Source organism: Nomascus leucogenys, unplaced genomic scaffold, assembly GCF_006542625.1.
Source record: "Nomascus leucogenys isolate Asia unplaced genomic scaffold, Asia_NLE_v1 000683F_127431_qpd_obj, whole genome shotgun sequence".
Taxonomy (NCBI): Eukaryota; Metazoa; Chordata; class Mammalia; order Primates; family Hylobatidae; genus Nomascus; species Nomascus leucogenys.
The window spans coordinates 44,022-56,491 of NW_022096908.1; the positions used below are offsets into that span (position 1 = coordinate 44,022).

At 53.2% G+C, this 12,470-nt stretch overlaps 1 protein-coding gene across 1 annotated transcript; it reads left to right on the forward strand.

The window, feature by feature from the left end:
- The first annotated feature begins 307 nt into the window (after window positions 1–307).
- On the forward strand, window positions 308–12,129 carry LOC100581909 (mucin-20). Its single transcript, XM_030808859.1, has 4 exons — window positions 308–383; window positions 4,099–5,460; window positions 8,651–8,742; window positions 12,061–12,129. The coding sequence occupies exons 1-4, from the start codon at window positions 308–310 to the stop codon at window positions 12,127–12,129; spliced, it is 1,599 nt and encodes a 532-aa protein (XP_030664719.1).
- Window positions 12,130–12,470: the final 341 nt, after the last annotated feature.

Below are 12,470 nucleotides of genomic sequence, written 5' to 3' on the forward strand. Positions count from 1 at the left end.
CAATGAGCTGAGATCTCACTACTGTACACTCCAGCCTGGGCAACAGAGCAAGACTCCATGTCAAAAAAAAAAAGCTAGTGATTCCATATCTTCAAATCAAATTTCAGTGTTTACTAGGCAAGGAAGGCAGGGGGGGTCAGCCTGCTGACAGCCTCAACCTGCCAGCCCTCAGCCTGCACATTTGTGATCACCTGGCCACACACCTGGGCAGGAGGCTGCCCCTCCCTCCTCCCTGGTTTGAGGAAGCAGGAAAAGGTACCCGTGAGAGACAGCCAGCAGTTCTGTGGGGCAGCAGTGGCCAACTAGGATGGGCTGTCTCTGGGGTCTGACTCTGCTTCTTTTCTTCTTCTGCTGGGAGGTTGGGGTCCCTGGGAGCTCTGCAGGTAAGGAAGCCAGAGGGGCCTGGTGGGCCTCTCCCCTAGTGGGGCTCTGGGAGGGAATTTCAGTATGAGCCACCCTTCACGGGCAAGGGCAGGCTCTCTCGGGTTGATTATAAGGAACCACAGGGCTACCTGTGAAGTGCTATTATTGATGATAAAAAGTGTGCAAATGACGGTGTGTGTGAGTGTAAGCGTGCCTGGCGCTGCAGTATTCACTAATCAACCATGACGGTGTGTGTGAGCGTAAGGGTGCCTGGCGCTGCAGTACACACTAATCAACCATGACGGTGTGTGTGAGCGTAAGCGTGCCTGGCGCTGCAGTAACACTAATCAACCATGACGGTGTGTGTGAGCGTAAGGGTGCCTGGCGCTGCAGTACACACTAATCAACCATGACGCTGCCATCGTAAGGGGTGGCTGAGAGTTTGTCCTTATGAACGTGGGAGAGTAAGTGGGGCACAGAGCCGGGGTGCAGGGAGGTGCCAGCTGGTGATCATTGTGCAGAAAGCTGAAGAATGTGGCTTAACAAGATTCTGACTCCTCCAAGTGTATTACCTAGCATGGATTTCCTTCAAAATACAGATTTCGTGTGAAAAGTCCAACTGCCACAAACTGCTTGGGAAGAGTGGATGCTGAGAGGCAGGGCTTTTGTGAAAGACGGGAACGAACCCTGACCTGTCGTTAATAGGAGTTGTGCCAAACTCATCACATACATTAAAAACTAAAAAAGGATTTATTTATTTATTTGTTTAGAGCAGTTCTAGGTTCACTCTAAACCTCGAGTGGAGAGGCCGGGTGCAGTGGCTCACACCTGTAATCCCAGCATTTTGGGAGGCCGAGGCGGGCAGATCACCTGAGGTCGGGAGTTGGAGACCAGCCTGACCAACATGGAGAAACCCCGTCTCTACTAAAAATACAAAATTAGCCAGGTGTGGTAGCAGGCGCCTGTAATCCCAGCTACTTGGGAGGCTGACGCAGGAGAATTGCTTGAACCTGGGAGGTGGGGGTTGCAGTGAGCTGAGATCTTGCCATTGGACTCTGGCCTGGGCAACAAAAGTGAAACTCTGTTTCAAAAAAAAAGAAACTGGAGTGGAGAGTATGGAGTTCCCATCCCCACCACTCACAGCCTCCCCCATCATCGACGTCCCCCACCAGAGTGGCACATTTGTTAGGACCGAGGAATCTACTTTGACACAGCATTATCATACATTATATTTTTAACCCTCACAATGGCCCTCCAAGATCCGCCCTGTTCTTACCATCCCCCACCTCCACTGCTTTAAGGATGAGGCCACTGTGCTTCTGGGGATCCAGTAAGAACTCCGGAGCCAGGATCTGACTCCACACAGGCCTGAGCACTGCACTCCGCGGCCTCCTGCCTGTGCTCACCGTGGCCTGGTTTACGCCGCACGTGTCCCGTGAGCTCCACCTTACAGGTACAGAATGCAGGCTTGGAGCTGAGAGACTTGGCCAGGGTCACAGGGCGGAGAGCAGATTCTCCAGCTCAGGGTCCCAAGTCCACACGCTTTCCTCTCCACCAGATTTGAAGACTGTACCAGGAGAGCCGCAGTGTTCCGGAGCCACCGAGGGGCTGGGCCGGGCTTTGCCATATTTGAGGAGACCCCCCTGGACCCGAGAGACTGTGGGCTTGGGGAGCACGAGGAGGTTTCACAGCAGAAAGGACACCCCGGGGCTCCTGGACAAGCCGGAAAATGTGCCAGGGGAAGTCAGGCTCCAAGGGCACCACTCTGGGCTTCTAGCTGTGTGGGCTGGACCAAGAAGGCTCAGAGAAATGATCTCAGGCCTTGAAGTGGGGAGCAGAAACTGTATTATGAAGGCAGACAAACAGTTCCTACAAAAGTGAGATTTGTGTGTGCAGCTGGGCCGCACCGGAGCAGCGATGAGAGCAGGCGCCCAGGACTCGCCGACACTGCCTGGGGGTGCAGCCCGCACTCCTCACTATGGTCAAATCCACTGTGTGTGCTTTCCAGTGGCCCGGGAGAGGACTCCATGGGGGAGGGATGCTCACCTTGTGGGCTTTGGAATATAAGCCCTTTCACCTTCTCCACTGTCCTCACCACCTTGGCAAGGCAGCTATTGTGACCCTGTTTTCTCAGGTGAGGACGTGGAGGCTGGGAGGGGTCTGGATACTGGCCTGGCTAGTAGGAGGCCGAGTCAGGATTTGAACCAGCAGATCATCTGACCCCAGAGCCGGTAGTGGGCGGCACAGCAGGAGCTGCAGCCGAGGCTCTTGACTCCTGCCTCGTCATTCCCTGAGGTCCACAGGACAAGCAGCCGGGGACCTGGGGCCCCATCCTGACGCCCTGGGGAGAGGTGCTAGGCCTCTTTTGGATCTATGGGCTACTTTTGGACCAGTGGAGCCGGGTAAAGACCATCTCAAACCGTGTGCCAGGAGAGGTCAGACTCCAAGAGCTCCACCTTCGGGCTTCCAGCTGTGTGGGCTGGACCAAGAAGGCTCAGAGAATTAGGGGGTTCGTATTTGATCCTTTTCCTTCCAAGACTGGGATTACCAGATAAAATACAGGGCATCCAGTTACATTTGAATTTCAGGTAACAATTTCTTTTTAAGTGTAAGTATGTAGCCAATATTGCATGAGAAATACTCATGCTAAAAAGTTATTCGTCATTTATCTGAAATGCAAGTTCAAATTTAACCGAGTACCCTGTATTTTTATTTGCTAAATCTAGAAACCCTCTCCAAGAGGCTCCTTGGCCTACTCACAGGGAGAGCCCCATCTCCCTCTAGACAGGGGAGGCCCCTTTCTCAGGCCAGAAAAGATCTTGTAGTGAACTACGCAAGAGGCTGAGGCAGGAGGGTCGCTTCAGCCCAGGAATTCAAGGCCTGCCTGGGCAACAGAGCAAGACCCTGTCTCTGGGGAAAGTATCCTACCGTAGCCTCCCTCGGGACCCCCATTCCTCCCTCCTCAGGGCCAGGCAAGGGAGCAGCCCTCTGCTCTAGGCAGAAGTGCCAGCAGCCGCTCTCTGGAAAGCTAGGTTTTTCCTGAGCTGGCTCCCTGTGTCCTGTGGAAAATGCCTGGCCACAGTTTCTGTGGTTCCCAGGCTCCAACCCTGCAGTCCTCAGCCCTCATTCAGGAGGGGCCTCGGCAGGGTGGCGAGTGCCCTCTTTCCCTTGCCAGAGCCCCAAGGACTCTGCCAGCTCCCTCGCTTCGGCAGCAGCACTGCCCACCCTGTCGCTGGAGGTTCCTCCCCCTCAATCCACCCAGCTACCCCGAAAGGCAAATCATAGGCCTTTCTCGTCTTTTAAGGGTTTTTACTTCCATGGGGAAGCATGTGTTGGATGAGAAAAGTATCCGGGGAAGGGGACACAGGTTCAGAAAGCTCTGCGAGTCCTGGACGCTGGTCTGCCTCCTTGGCTCACCCTGGAAGGTGGACGCTGGCCCCACACATCCCCTCTTAAAGACGCAGGCCGAGAGCCAGCAGATCCCAGGGCTTGCTGGCCCCAAGTGAGCTGTCGGGGCTTCAGAGGACGCTAGTCATGGCAACCCCAGCTCCGTGGCTGCCGCTGGGCCTGGGCTTCCCAGGACTCCCTCCTTCTTGTTCGCTTATGTAGATGAAAAATGAGGTAACGGCACTCCCCTGCCCACCCTCCCCCAAGAAGTGCCCAGGGTGTAAACGCGATAGCTTGTGTGAAGCCCACTGGAACCCAGGCTCACCAAGTCAGTCTTAACCAACACAGGCCCCAGCACCCGCAGAGCAGACACTGCGACGACAACAGACGACACAGAAGTGCCCGCTATGACTCCAGCACCGGGTCACGCCGCTCTGGAAACTCAAACGCTGAGTGCTGAGACCTCTTCTAGGGCCGCAACCCCAGCCGGCCCCATTCCAGAAGCAGAGCCCAGGGGAGCCAAGGGGATTTCCCCTGCAAGAGAGACCAGGACTTTCACAAAAACACCTCCCGACTTCATGGTGCTGATTGCCACCTCTGTGGAGACATCAGCCGCCAGTGGAAGCCCCGAGAGAGGCGGAATGACCACAGTTCAGACCGTCACAGGCAGTGATCCCGAGGAAGCCATCTTTGACACCCTTTGCACCGATGACAGCTCTGAAGAGGCAAAGACACTCGCAATGGACATATTGACATTGGCTCACACCTCCAAAGAAGCTAAGGGCCTGTCCTCAGACAGCAGCGCCTCTTCCGACGACCCCCATCCGGTCATCACCCCCTCACGGGCCTCAGAGAGCAGCGCCTCTTCCGACGGCCCCCATCCGGTCATCACCCCCTCATGGTCCCCGGGATCTGACGTCACTCTGCTCGCTGAAGCCCTGGTGACCGTCACCCACATCGAGGTTATCAATTGCAGCATCACAGAAATAGAAACAACGACTTCCAGCATCCCTGGGGCCTCAGACACAGATCACATCCCCACGGAAGGGGTGAAGGCCTCGCCCACGTCCCATCCACCAGCTCTGCCTGACTCCACTGACGCAAAACCACACGTCACAGAGGCCACAGCCTCTCCCGAGACCCTGTCCACAGCCGGCACCGCAGAGTCAGCTGCACCTGATGCCATGGTTGGGACCCCACTCCCCACCAACAGTGCCACAGAAAGAGAAGTGACAGCACCCAGGGCCACAACCCTCAGTGGAGCTCTGGCCACAGTTAGCGGGAATCCCCTGGAAGAAACCTCAGCCCTCTCTGTTGAGACACCAAGTTACGTCAGAGTCTCAGGAGCAGCTCCGGTCTCCATAGAGGCTGGGTCAGCAGTGGACAAAACCACTTCCTTTGCTGGGAGCTCTGCTTCCTTCTACAGCCCCTCGGAAGCCGCCCTCGAGAACTTCACCCCTTCAGAGACACCCACCACGGGCATCACGACCAAGGGGCCCTGCCCCACCAGCAGGGACGCTCTTCCTTCTGTCCCTCCGACTACAACCAGCAGGGACCCTCTTCCTTCTGTCCCTCCGACTACAACCAGCAGCAGCCAAGGGACGAACAGCTCCTTAGCCAAGACCACGACCTCAGCGAAAACCCCGATGAAGCCCCCAACAGCCACGCCCACCACTGCTCGGACGAGGCCGACCGCAGACGGGAGTGCAGGTAAGTGGTTCTTGCCGGTGATCTTCGGGGATTTGGGATGCGGAGTTTCCAGGACGTCACCGCACTTGAGGAGTGGAGAGGAAGGAAGGATCTGGAGCCTATTCAGAGCCTGCTCCTGATGTCACCTCTTCATGATCTTCTAGTGGTTCTTGACGAAATCAGGAAAAGGCAGATGGAGGGTTGTGTATGGAAAGAGGTGGAGATGGAAGTCCGGAGAAATGGTTTGCGGTCTCGGTTCTGCCTCTAACAACCCAAGTGACCTTGGGCAAGTCCCTGTCCCTCTCTGGGCCTCAGTTTCCCCACCCATAGTTGGAGAGGGTTGGAATGGGCGCTGAAGTCCTGTCCAGCTCTGACCTTCCATGAAGTGCACTGTTGAGCAGCTCTGGAAGCTTCTATTTCAGCCATAGCCACACAGAGGAGCAGCAGGCAGGCATCAGGCCCAAGCTGCTGCTCTCTGATGGGCTCGGACCCCATGAAAGTGGGGCCTGCTGGATGCATTTCCTGGGATTTATGCCATAGATAGTGACTTAAAATAAATTAATACAGGCTGGGCGCGGTGGCTTACACCTGTAATCCCAGCACTTTGAGAGGCAGAGGTGGGCAGATCACCTGAGGTCAGGAGTTTGAGACCAGCCTGACCAACATGATGAAACCCCGTCTCTACTAAAAATATGAAAATTAGCTGGGCACAGTGGTGGGCGCCTGTAATCCCAGCTACTTGGGAGGCTGAGGCAGGAGAATCACTTGAACCCGGGAGGTGGAGGTTGCAGTGAGCTGAGACAGAGTGAAACTCCATCTCAAAAAAAAAAGTAAGATAAAATAAACAAATAAATACGGCAAAGTCTTGGGAGTTTAAAGCTACATCTTTGAGGCAACAGGGACTTCAAAGGGGAGAAGTTCATTGTCAGAGGCTGCTTGGTCAGTCCAGCTTCTGGTCAGCCTGTAGCCTCCACCTCCACTTCCTGTCACTCTGCACTTGGGCCTCATCTCTGTGTATCCGCAGCTTGCTCCCACCTTTCTGGGGGAGGTGGGAATACAAATATTAATCACAACCACTCAGTACAGAAAGATATTATTGAATATCTTTTGTATTGTAGGTAGGGGTGATATAAACACATTTCACAGCCAGTAAGCATTGGCCCCAGCTGAACATTCTCTCTGATGCCAGGCAGTGTGCCACCAGCTTTGCATATGTTACCTGATGCCAGGCAGTGTGCCATCAGCTTTGCATATGTTATCTCCTCTATTTAACCTTCAAAACAGCCTTATGAGGTGGGTAACACGACCCCATCTGACAGGGTTAAAGATGGTAGCTAAACTGCCCTGGAAAGTGAAGGGGTGGCCTGCCCCTCCACAGCTGTGGGTATTTCTAGTTGGGTGGACAAGAGACAGAAAAGAAATAAGACACAGAGACAAAGTATAGAGAAACAACAGTGGGCCCAGGGGACCGGCGCTCAGCACACCAAGGACCTGCACCAGCACCGGCCTCTGAGTTCCCTCAGTTTTTATTGATTATTATTTTCATTATTTCAGCAAAAAGGAATGTAGTAGGAGAGCAGGGTGATAATAAGGAGGTCAGCAAAAAACATGTGAGCAAAAGAATCTATGTCATAATTAAGTTCAAGGGAAGGTACTATGCCTGGACGTGCACGTAGGCCAGATTTATGTTTCTCTCCACCCAAACATCTCAGTGGAGTAAAGAATAACAAGGCAGCATTGCTGCCAACATGTCTCGCCTCCCACCACAGGGCGGTTTTTCTATCTCAGAATTGAGCAAATATGCGATCGGGTTTCATACCGAGACATTCAGTTCCCAGGGGCAGGCAGGAGAGAGTGGCCTTCCTCTCTCTCAACTGCAAGAGGCTTTCCTCTTTTACTAATCCACCTCAGCACAGACCCTTTACGGGTGTCAGGCTGGGGGACGGTCAGGTCTTTCTCATCCCACGAGGCCATATTTCAGACTATCACATGGGGAGAAACCTGGGACAATACCTCGCTTTCCAGGGCAGAGGTCCCTGCGGCTTTCCACAGTGCATGGTGCCCCTGGTTTATTGAGACTAGAGAATGGCGATGACTTTTACCAAGTATACTGCCTGTAAACATTTTGTTAACAAGGCACGTCCTGCACAGCCCTAGATCCCTTAAACCTTGATTTTATACAACACATGTTTCTGTGAGCTCGAGGTTGGGGCAAAGCTACAAATTAACAACATCTCAGCAAAGCTTGTTTAAAGTACAGGTCTTTTTCAAAATGGAGTCTCTCACGTCTTTCCTTTCGACATAGACACAGTGACAGTCTGATCGCTCCTTCTTTTCCCTGGAAAGAAAAATACTTATTATTTGTTGATTAGATAAGACACTCATATGATTGGAAATGGAAAGGTACAAAAAGGTACACCATTAAATGTCTTTCTGCCCTGGCCGTGCCCCCACCCGGCACTTCTCTTCACACATGTAACCCGTGGGGTTGCCTCTTGTGTGTCATTTTCTGCACATGAAATGTACATACGGAAGCAAATATATGTGTCTATTTCATCCTCCTCTTTTTTTTTTTTTTTTTTTTGGTTTTTTTTTTTGTTTTTTGAGAAAGAGTTTCGCTCTTGTTGCCCAGGCTGGAGTGTAATGCTGTGATCTCAGCTCACCACAACCTCCGCCTCCCAGGTTCAGGCGATTCTCCTGCCTCCGCCTCCTGAGTAGCTGGGATTACAGGCATGCACCACCATGCCCGGCTCATTTTGTATTTTTAGTAGAGACGGGGTTTCTCCATGTTCGTCAGGCTGGTCTCAAACTCCCAACCTCAGGTGATCCACCTGCCTCGGCCTCCCAAAGTGCTAGGATGACAGGCGTGAGCCACCGCGCCCGGCCATATTTCATCCTCCTTTTTCGTGCAATTGGAGCACATGATAAACTCAGAAGAAAAGGTTTTCATTTACTTTGTATTTTAAGTTCATATTCGTGGCCTTGTGTTTTGTCTCTTTGATTTTATTTATTTATTTATTTATTTATTTATTGAGACGGGGTCTTGCTCTGTTTTCCAGGCTGAAGTGCAGTGGCCTGATTTTGGCTGACTGTAACCTCTACCTCCCGAGTTCAAGCAACTCTCCTGCCTCAGCCTCCTGAGTAACTGGGATGACAGGTGTGAGCCACCGCGCCCAGCCCTGATTTTCATCCTACTGTTCTCCATTCGCAGGTGAAAATGGAGGCTTCCTTCTCCTGCGACTGAGTGTGGCCTCCCTGGAAGACCTCACTGACCCCAGAGTGGCAGAAAGGCTGATGCAGCAGGTGAGCAGGCACTTTCCAGGCCAGGGCAGTAGAGGAAGGGGTGAGGTTTGCAGGGGCTGCCGGGAAGACCCGCAGGACACAGAAGAGCAGCTACCACATTTGGAAGGGAGTCTCGTTTCTTACGGATAATTAGGAGCTGAATCTGAGGGTCTCTGCCTGGCTTTGCTTCTGTGCCTTCTCCGAGTTCTTCATTTCCTTCTCTGCAATGTAAACACGTGACTGCCGGAGCCCCCAATTTCTTCTGGTCCTGGGAAGCTTGGCCTTCTGGCCCCTGAGGTGAAGGTCAGTGATATTGATGGGAGGGTAGGCCGGACTCTTGGTTGCAAGTGGCAGAAACCCAAGTCAGAGCAGTTTATGCAAAAAAAAAAAAAAAAAAAAAAAAGCAAGGTCTGAGGAACCTAGAAGCTTCTCTTCAGCTTCAGTACGGCTGGATCCAGCAGCTTCAACGCGATCACGGGGGCTTTCTCTTTCTCTCGCTGTCTTAGCTCTACTCCCTTCATTCTTGAGTCTTTCTTCATATGTATGAAAAGGCAGCCTTGTTAGCCGTAGATTCACAAGGCACTTCCCTCTCCCCAAATTTTCTTTTCCTTTCTTTTTTCTGTTTCTTTCTTTTTTTTTTTTTTTTTGAGACAAAGTCTCGCTCTGTTGCCCAGGCTGGAGTGCAGTGGCACAATCTCAGCTCATTGCAAGCTCCGCCTCCCAGGTTCACGCCATTCTCCTGCCTCAGCCTCCCCAGTAGCTGGGACTACAGGCGCCCGCCACCACACCCGGCTATTTTTTTTGTATTTTTTTTAGTAGAGACGGGGTTTCACCGTGTTAGCCAGGATAGTCTCGATCTCCTGACCTCGTGATCTGCCCGTCTTGGCCTCCCAAAGTGCTGGGATTACAGGCATGAGCCACCGCGCCCGGCTCCCTCTCCCCAAATTTTCATGTCATCCGGGGAAGAGCAGGTCTCCGTGGCCTGTAAGGGTCACCATGACTGACAACCCAATCAGGATCCCACAGGAGGAAGGATGGGCCCCAAGAACATAGGGAGGCTGGGCAGAAAAATCCCCAGAGATGGGCACTGTAGATGAGGACCATGACTGGGATGTATTTGCACAGGCTGGGAAAATTCTCCTAAAACCCACTGGACGGAACTTCCGATGGTGAAATTCCGGGGTCAGGGTTTTGGGGATGGGGATGGTGTGGCTTGTTGGAGGTTAGACTGCGTCAGCTCAGTGCAGATGTCACGGGCCTGGCCTTGCTGAGGGGGCGGTGGTTCTCTTACTGTGCAGTACAAAGTAGCAGATGGGGCATGATGGGAAGTGTCTAAGCTCTGCTCACAGATGTGACCGTGAAAACAGGCCCAGTGCACGGTCTAATGTGGGTTGCCTCTTTGACAGCGCCCTTGCTGATACCTGAAGCTTGCATTTAGCACCTCTCAGAGTCAATGGGTGCCGCACCGCTTAAAAGTGGCTCAGGCTTCCTGTCATCCCTTGCAAGGGTAAACCTGGCAGAGATGCTGGCTGGGGGTCTTATGCCAGGTGTAGGGTTCATAGCCAGGCTAGACAGGTGGAGTGATTGCCCTTAGCAGACGGAAGCAAGATATGTCCGTGGAGAGTGGGCTCCTTTGTTGCAGGCGAAAGAAACCCTCTGTCTGTCATAAGTAAAAGGGGGATTTGCTGGCAGCGTCCCAGAGTGCATAGAATCAAAGCAATGCCAGGAGAGCAGGCTTGGAAAATAGGCGGGAGGGCCCCCAGGGGCTCTGGGGGCCAGACAATGGGATCACGCTGGCTGGGACACTGTCCCTCTTGCTGGTCAGTCACTATTGGATGCCGTCACAGCCAATGGGCATCACGCAGCCTGCGCACCCGTTCACACAGGTTCTCGCTGCCTTTTTGTCTCGCTGGACTTTTTGCTCCAGAGCCAAAGTCCTGAGTAGGAACATTCGATAGGCCGAGCTTAGCCCTTATACTCCCTTGAGCCCACAGCCAGGTGCCAGGGGATGGGAAGAAGGGATATCTGTGTCCTTGGAGTTCTCTTAGCGGCAGCAAGGCCCATCGTGACTCCCACTGTAACGAGTTCCCTAAACATGGCACGGGGGTTTGACACCCGATGGCCAAATAAATGACAAATGCCCCGGCACGTGATAAGCAAAGCAGCGAGTGTGAATCCTTGTGGGAGGGGGAAGCCAGTTGTTTTTGTTTTGTTTTCTTTTCTTTTCTGAGACTGAGTCTCGCTCTGTCGCCCAGCCTGGAGTGCAATGGTGCGATCTTGGCTCACTGCAACCTCCGCCTCCCAGGTTCAAGCCATTCTCCTGCCTCAACCTTCTGAGTAGCTGGGATTACAGGCCCGCACCACCATACCCGGCTAATTTTTGTATTTTTAGGAGAGATGGAGTTTCAGGTTTCACCATGTTGGTCAGGCTAGTCTTGAGCTCTTGACCTTGTGATCCACCCGCCTCGGCCTCCCAAAGTGCCGGGATTATAGGCATGAGTCATTGCGCCTGGCTGGGAAGCCAGTTTTGTTTTCTTTTTCTTTTTTTTTTCTTTTCTTTTTCTTGAGACAGATTCTCGCTCTGTCATCCAGGCTGGAGTGCAATGGCGCGATCTTGGCTCACTGCAACCTTTGCCTCCCAGATTCAAGCGATTCTCCTGCCTCAACCTCCCTAGTAGCTGGGATTACAGGCGCCCACCACCACTCCTGGCTAATTTTTGTATTTTTAGTAGAGACGGGGTTTCTCCATGTTGGTCAGGCTGGTCTCGAACACCTGACCTAAGGTGACCCACCCACCTCTGTTTCCCAAAGCACTGGGATTATTGGTGTGAGCCACTGCACCCGGCTGGGAAGCCAGTTTTGAATCTCAGGTCTAAGCCCCCAAACCAGAAATGATTTCAGGAATCGGAAAGAAACCGGGAGATCAGGAGCAGGTCAAGCAGCTGAGGCGCAGGCACCAGGCCATGTGGGGTTGGGTGTCAGTTCTCGTGTCCGGGGACAGCCCAACAGTTTGGGCTCAGGGATTAGACAATGAGCTTCGGAACCAGCTGGATCTGGGTGTGAATTCTAGTTCCCAACTGTGTGATCTTCGATAAGTTATTCCACGCGACTTTCATCCCTTATAAAATGAGGATCGTAACACCTGCTTTACAAGGTTGCTGTGAGGTCTAGATGACATAATGTGTGTGAGGCACCAGCCTGTGTCGGGCATGTAGGAGGCCCAGGAAGGGTTGCCGTCCTCCGCATGCACTCTGTCCCACTGTCCCTTCCTGTCCTCTGCCTGTGGTGAGCTCATGGGCCAGATGGGCTGAAAGGACAGCTGGCTCCCTTGCTCTCCAGCTCCGCCGGGAACTCCATGCCCACGTGCCTCGCCTCCAGGTCTCCTTACTGCGCGTCAGGAGAGGCTAACGGACATCAGCTGCAGCCAGGCATGTCCTGTACACCAAAAGAGGGTGCTGCCCCGGCCTGGGCCCCCACCGACAGACTGCAGCTGCGTTACGGTGCTGAGAGGTACACAAGGTTCCCAGGAAGGGCAGCAGGTCCAAGCCCCTGACCCCAGATGTGGCAACAGGACCCTCGCTCCCGTCCACCAGAGTATATGTGTGGGGAGGGGCTTCACCTGTTCCCAGAGGTGTCCTTGGACTCACCTTGGCACATATTCTGTGTTTCAGTAAAGAGAGACCTGCTCACCCATCTGTGTGCTTCCGTCCTGCATTAAAATTCACTCGGTGTGGCCCAGAGGCTACTGA

Bases quoted from the DNA above. Each gene is read 5' to 3' on its own strand.
- LOC100581909 (XM_030808859.1), top strand. From the start codon at position 308: ATGGGCTGTCTCTGGGGTCTGACTCTGCTTCTTTTCTTCTTCTGCTGG. The intron at 5,461-8,650 runs GTAAGTGGTTCT...CTCCATTCGCAG, and splicing joins GACCGCAGACGGGAGTGCAG to GTGAAAATGGAGGCTTCCTT. The intron at 8,743-12,060 runs GTGAGCAGGCAC...CTTGCTCTCCAG, and splicing joins CAGAAAGGCTGATGCAGCAG to CTCCGCCGGGAACTCCATGC.